Source organism: Homalodisca vitripennis, unplaced genomic scaffold (assembly GCF_021130785.1).
Source record: "Homalodisca vitripennis isolate AUS2020 unplaced genomic scaffold, UT_GWSS_2.1 ScUCBcl_14571;HRSCAF=25398, whole genome shotgun sequence".
Classification (NCBI taxonomy): Eukaryota; Metazoa; Arthropoda; class Insecta; order Hemiptera; family Cicadellidae; genus Homalodisca; species Homalodisca vitripennis.
In genome coordinates, this window is record NW_025790672.1 from 1 (window position 1) to 7,268 (window position 7,268).

Consider the following 7,268-nt stretch of genomic DNA (forward strand, 5'->3'; position numbering starts at 1 on the left):
CTGGTTGGGGGCGACCTGTGATGCTGTCTGAGCAACCGCTTCGGGGACGCTACGGCTGAAGACGAGCACCGTGGCCCACTTTCCTTCGGCAACTGCAGAAGAAAATATTAACAGGAACAGGAGGGCTGAAGTTCCACCCTTTTGCCATGGACCACCGAACGCCTGCTTAAGGTAGTTGTGGACAAAGGCCTCCCAACCACCCTACTCGCCGGAAGTAGGTCCTTCGGAAGCCTTCCCAAGGAGAAGGCGTATGGCATTTATGGAGGGCGGAAGATCCTAAAGTCCTAAGGCGTGGTCAACCCGACCAGCCTGTGGCTCATCACCTGCTCCGTGGAGGCGATGGGCTCCGGGCCTCTCAACTGATGTTTACAATGTGAGGGCTCTGTTTTTCTGTAAGAACTGAGGTCCCAGAAATACTCCAGGCTAGTGGATTCCAGTGCAGTGCCACCGCTGCCAAGGAATTGTGGACAGCGGCTTTCGAGTCACTGCCATCGGGAACCCGGGGGGGGGGGGGGGGGGGGGGGGGGGGGGCCCTAGCAACCCACTTTACGGTGTTGTCCGCTGTGGTGATGGCCACCCTTCAAGCCCTCTGCCCGAAATGAATCCACGACCCCCGGCGAGGAATGCTCGCAACTGTGGAGAGGCTCATGCGGCAAACTACAGGGGTTTGCTCAATGCTTTAAGAGTGAGAGACAGCTCTCCTATTGCGCGCTTGCCGCTGCAAAGAGGACTCGGAGGCCTTGAAACCTTCCCAGGTCCAAGGGCCGAGCCTCCAAATCACCGTGGAAGCTCCTGACACTGCCGGCCTGACTGCCCCTGCTGACGAACCATCGCCAGAGCCCTCCACTGACAGCCGAGAAGAACGCAGGACCTTCGAAGTGTGGTTTCGCGACGTCGCCCGACCGACCCGACCTGCTCGGAAGCCGGAAAATCTGGAGAAGCTCGTCCTGCCGGCGAAAACCTCCATCTCCGAGCCCAGCGAGACCCTTACACGATCCAGGAGAGCCCGAGGAAAGAAAGAGCCGTAAACCAGCCCCTTGTTGAGACCTGAGAGGAAGACCGAGCCCTACCCGAGCGCCCACGTCCGAAAACCTCGCTTGGAACTGCCAAAGATGGTCTGCTAGCGCAGAACCTCAGTCCCCAGACCGCCACAAACACAAAATAAAAAAATCAACAATAGCCGACCTCTCAGCCTGCTTGCCCCCGAATTCCCCGAGGAACTCAAGGCAGGGATAAATCACAGTTTCTCTCCCAGCTGACCAGCATGGTGGCGATGATGTCACGCCTCATGGACATGTTGTCCGCCACCATGCATGGGTAAGCTGAGAGTTGTTAGCTGGAAACGCCGACGGGCTGGCAGACAAGCGGCTGGAACTCAGCCAACTACTGACGGAAATGGATGTGGACGTCGCTCTTCTCCAGGAGACCCACTTCAGGACGACAGACCGCTTCAGCATCCCCAACTACCAGGTGTACCGCACCGACAGGCAGCTCCAGAACATCCGACCCAGCGGAGGCTCGGCGATCCTAGTACATCGACGAGTGACTCACCGACTCCTGGCAGCAGTCCCTGCCCCAGGAGTCGAGATCACTCGGGTTGCCGTCCAGTACAGTGGAACTGAACTGGAGATCGCCCTCCGTGTATAATCCGCCTCAGCGGATCATCCAGCCCACGCTGCCTCGATGCCCTGCTGCGACCTGGCTCCCCTGCACTTGTTGCCGGGGACCTGAACGCCAAACACCTGGACTGGGGATGCCGGAACACCAATCCCACCGGCAGAGATCTCCACCGTCTCCTGGAAAACCGACTCCACATCCGACTACTGAAACACCCGAGGAGGCCCCACCCACTTACAACTACAATGGGCGACACCTCCCCGGACATACTGGATATCGGTCTAGCTGGCTCGCTGGACGGACACATCGAGGTGTTTTGCAGTGTCTGATCTCTCATCAGACCACGTGCCAGTTGTTTTTGACTTCCCGGACGACGGAGCTCCATCCTATCCTCCTCCTACTCGTCCCAACAAGATCAACTGGCACCACTAATGCAAACCACCTCGCTGACCGACAGTCGGCCACCACCAACTCCTGCCGAGTCACCGGACCAGCTAGACCGACAGGTACTCGACTTGACCCACCACCCTCCAGGAAGCTATGACGGCCTCGTCATCCCCCCCCTCTCTCCCGGACCGACTTCACGTCCACCTCTGCCTGAGGAGCTGAGAGAGGAGATACGTCTTCGACGCAGACTGCGAAGGGAGTATCAGCAGTCCCGTTGTCCCCACGCCAAGCAGGACCTTCAACCGCCAGGCCAGGAAGTGCTCTCGTCTCCTGGCGGAACACAGAGCGGCTGCGTGGGATGAACTTCGTGGAACATCAAGCTGACGGTGGTGTCCGGCGGCATCTGGAAAATCTCCAGGGCCCTCCGAGGGGAGAAGAAGACCAACCGGCCACTCCATGGCCAGCGTGGCATTGTCTACTCCCCTGGAGATCGAGCGGAGGCCTTCGCCGACACCATGGAAGACCAATTCTCCCCACACGCGGATGTCTACGACGAGGACACCTGTGAGACCATCGAAGACTTCTTGGAGGGATACCAACCCGACGAAGACGACCCACTGCCCACTGTGACTACACTTGAAGTGGCAGACCACACATTTCGCCGCCTTCGCCCGAAGAAGGCCCCTGGCCCGGACTCCTTGGGAACTCCAGCGTTGAAGAACCTGCCGGCTTGGGTGATCGTCCACGATCACCTGCATCTTCAACTCATGCCTTCGCCTGGCCCACTTCCCGACCACCTGGAAGGATGCCAAGGTGATCGTGATACCCAAGCCCGGCAAGGACCCTCTCTTCCCGGAGAACCACAGGCCGATCTCCCTCCTGCCTGTGCTCTCCAAAATCCTGGAGAAGATCGTCCTAGCGAGATTTCCCGAGGAGTTCTTCGGCGTCTATCAGGACAGAACAATTCGGCTTCCGCACCGGCCATTCCACCACCCTTCAGCTCCGCAGAGTCCTGAACAACATCACTGGAGCTGTAGGGAGGAAGCACCACTCCACTTCGGTCCTGATAGACGTGAGCAAAGCCTTCGACAAGGTGTGGCACGAGGGACTGCTCTTCAAGTTGACATCGTCCACCGTTGCCCTGGCAGGATCTTCAGGCTGCTCCGCAGCTATCTCCACCTCCGGACCTTCTCCGTCAGCGTTGCCCGATCCAACTCCACGACCCGCCCAGTGACATCTGGTGTGCCACAGGGATCGGTCCTCGGCCCGATTCTGTACCTGTGGTACACTAACGACTTTCCGGTCGCTCCGAGAGTGCAGCTGTCCCTGTACGCGGACGATGCGCTCCTCACGGCCACGTCTGCCAACCTGAGGATGGCTGGATTCTACATCCAGCGGCAGCTGCACCTACTGGAGCCCTGGTTGACCAAGTGGAGGATTAAGGTCAACGTTGACAAATGTGAAGCCATAAACTTCACGAGGACAAGGAGACAAGCGGACGGCCGTCACCTGACACTCAACGGTGGTCGACATAACCATGGAAGACGACAGTGAAGTACCTGGGGGTTACTCCTGGGACTCCAAGCTGACCTTCACTCCCCACGTAAAGAGGATCTGCGGTCAAGCAAGGAAGGGCATCGGCAGCATCGGCCCCACTGCTCAACTCCACGAAGCTACCGACCAGGACGAAAAGTCCTACTCTACACGGCTCTGATACGACCAGTGCTCACTTATGCGGCCCCAGCATGGTAACAAACCTCACCTGCAAGACCGCTCGGAGGCAGCTGCTCGCTGTCCAGAGCGTTTTGTCTCCGGCGGGCCACTGGGTCGCCCTGGTTCGTGAGGAACACCGTGGTCAGGGCTTCGTCCAACGTCCCCACCATCAGGAGCTTCGTGGAAGGCCTGACATCGAGCCTCGAAGAAGCAGCAGATTCCTCTCCGTGGGATCACATCCGTGAGCTTCGAGCCCAGGAGGTCCCCCAACTGCGTCTTCCAATGACGACTGACGACATAGAACGACTACGACTACAACACGACATTCACCCCACTGACAGTAGCGAAGGCTACTAGGGCTTCGACCCTTGCGACACAAGGTAAAAGCCTAACCGGCAGAGCCTTGAGAGAAGTGGGGATCCACCCCCCCACAGTCACAGCGACCTGACCTGACCCTGGGGAAAAACATATCTCATTACGAACAACTAACGATATGGCACGTACCAAGCAACCGCCTTCTTGGGTCCGCGGCGGCAAGGGCGGCCGGTTTCTTCATTATGGTCTGCGGCTGGCTTTTTTGGCCGACTTCGGCTATCTTGTCGCCGTGCTTTCGGCTTGGCCCGGTGCTTTCCTTCCTTGGCGGCCTTCTTGACCGTCTCGCTGCCGGCGGACTTGGCTCCTTCTCCGGAGAGTATTTCACACACCGAGCAGTTTGATACTGCTGAGTCCGCATGTGGCCCTTCCTTGCGACTTTTCGGCTAGGGTGAGAGCGCCCAGGACGCTAACGGCCGACTTGAGGTACTTCCCTGATGAAAGGGGCCAGCTTCTCGGCGTCATGCACCTTGTAGTTGGCCGCGATGGTACTTTTTTGAATGGCCTGCAGCGACGAACCGCCGCGCTCCTTTCCAGGACACCTCTTGATGGCCGCCGTTACACCATGTCCACGCGAACGTCGGTGGGTGAGCCGGCTTGACGCGGGGCTTCTTGCTGGCGGGCCGCATCCGTCGGAGCCTTTCGCCTTCTTCGCGTGTGGACACACAAGCGGCTGGTTGCCGGTGCCGTATGTACGCGGAGTCTGCCATTTTCTGTAATGTCGGGAATAACTCAAGATGGCTCCGCCGACCAGGCCGCGACTTCTCGGCTCGCGGCCTGAGTACGTCCCGTATCAGAGGTCGCCGAGTAAACCTGGCCGTCCCATCGCCACGCCAGTTCCTGGCCGGATTTTTAGGTCGTTTTTTTCTATCGACACTAAAACCTCTCGTAAACAGTTACGTAAGGTCCTGATTAAACGTAAAAATCCAGGTTTTTTTTTTTTTTCTCGATGGCCGATTTTAACGTCCTTTTTACCATAGTCCGATTTAAGCGAGTGATTTTTACTTGGTTAAATTACATACGGTAAAATGATCTGGCCTTAAAAAGTGAAATAAACAAAAGATTTTTAATAAAAAACGAAAATTTAAGAAGAGTAAGAGAAAAAAACAAATTGAAAACCTAGTATGATAAGTTTAAATGTCTGTGAAATTTTTTTTTTTTTTATATTTATTATATGTATTAATGGAAATTGTTATTATTGTCACTTGTAATACTTAGAATAACATCGAGAAAAAACAGCGGTATCCGTTGTCTAAGCCGAAGAGAAACGTAAAAACGATAGAGTTTATGGTGATATTTAATTACGATCTTTGTGAATGCGGTGAAATATTAGTTTGCAAGTTTGCTCAAAATAAAATATTGACATCACACTACAATATGGTATTATGATTCAACATAAATATTAATGTATATGACCCAATGAAAAGAACTAAGAAATTAGTGTGTGTGTGTGTGTGTGTGTGTGTGTGTGTGTGTGTGTGTGTATATATATATATATATATAAATAAACAAACGGTAGGTTATTTATTAACGTTGGGATATATATCTTATGAAAGGTTTATCAATAGAAGAGACTTAGGTAATATTGAATGTACATAAATATCTTTCTAAACATAACATTAACGTAAAATCGTATAACATATAGTTTTCATTTATAAATACAAAAAACCAAATCGTAATTAGTTATAAAAAACCCATTAATATTGATTATAATATGTGCATGTGAGTATTTGTAATTATGAGTCAAACATTAAATAAATTTCGTCAAATACAAGACGGCAAACAATATCACTTTTATAATACTTAAAAAAAAAAAAAAACAAAAAAACAAAACAAAACAAGCTGTTTCGTAATGTATTTGTTATAATAATATCAAAAACAGGGATCGCTAATAAAAACACGTTAAAACGAATGACATTTTGGGTGGCCTTTAGAAAGGCCGTTTGGATTTCCCACAGTCGAGGGAGGAGAGCGACTGGCCGGCCGGTTTACTTCTTCTTGGCGGCGGTCTTCTTGGGCGTTTTGGCTTTCTTCACGGCCACTTTCTTCGGTTTGGGCGACTTGGGCTTTTTCGTCGGCGGTTTGGCGACCTTCTTTGCCTTGCTGGGAGTCTTGGGCTTGGCGGCCTTCTTGGTCGCGGCGGCGGCGGCCGGTTTCTTGGCTGCGGCTGGCTTTTTGGCCGCCTTCGGCTTCTTGTCGCCGGCTTTCGGCTTGGCCGGTGCTTTCTTGGCGGCCTTCTTGACCGTCTCGCTGCCGGCGGACTTGGCTCCTTCTCCGGAGGATTTCACCGACAGTTTGAACGAGCCGGTGGCCCCCTTGCCTTTCGGCTGGGTGAGAGCGCCGGACGCTACGGCCGACTTGAGGTACTTCCTGATGAAAGGGGCCAGCTTCTCGGCGTCAACCTTGTAGTTGGCCGCGATGTACTTTTTGATGGCCTGCAGCGACGAACCGCCGCGCTCTTTCAGGCTCTTGATGGCCGCGTTCACCATGTCCGACGTCGGTGGGTGAGCCGGCTTGACGCGGGGCTTCTTGCTGGCGGCCGCGGCCTTCGCCTTCTTCGGTGTGGGAGCGGCTGGTGCCGGTGCCGTTGTAGCGGAGTCTGCCATTCTGTATGTCGGGAATATCAGATGGCTCCGCCGCCAGCCGCGACTCGGCTCGCGGCCTGAGTACGTACCGTACAGAGGTCGCCGAGCCGGGCCGTCCCATCGCCACGCCAGTCTGCCGGATTTTAGTCGTTTCTCGACACTAAAACCTCTCGTAAACAGTACGTAAGGTCCTGATTAAACGTAAAAATCCGTTTTTTCCGATGGCCGAGACGTCTTACCAACGATAAGCGAGTAGAACGCCGTTTTAAAACGAATTTTAACGTCACCAGACAGTATTTAGTGGAGGTCGAACCCCGTCTGTACGCGTTACACAGCCAAAAAACTGTCTATAAAAACTATAAACGCGGTCTAATATCGGATTTCACTCGTTTATATTGTACACTGAACGTGTCCGGAGGGCTACAATGAGGAGCGGAGCACAGGATCTAACCGACACGACGGTGAAACGCGATAAAGTGAGGCCCTGTTGACACAAGTACCGTGACGGTGTGTACTCTACATACCGGTCAGAGAAATGGGCCCGTCAAGTCTGTACGGCTAATACGTACTAAAGGATTGTTTTAATCTATAAAT

The 7,268-nt window shown here is 53.7% G+C and overlaps 1 protein-coding gene across 1 annotated transcript; it reads right to left on the minus strand.

The window, feature by feature from the left end:
- Positions 1 to 6,011: 6,011 nt before the first annotated feature.
- LOC124375159 (histone H1-like) lies at positions 6,012 to 6,733 on the minus strand. Its single transcript, XM_046833269.1, has one exon. The coding sequence runs from the start codon at positions 6,693 to 6,695 to the stop codon at positions 6,078 to 6,080; it is 618 nt and encodes a 205-aa protein (XP_046689225.1). The 5' UTR covers positions 6,696 to 6,733; the 3' UTR covers positions 6,012 to 6,077.
- Positions 6,734 to 7,268: the final 535 nt, after the last annotated feature.

Bases quoted from the DNA above. Each gene is read 5' to 3' on its own strand.
- LOC124375159 (XM_046833269.1), bottom strand. From the start codon at position 6,695: ATGGCAGACTCCGCTACAACGGCACCGGCACCAGCCGCTCCCACACCG.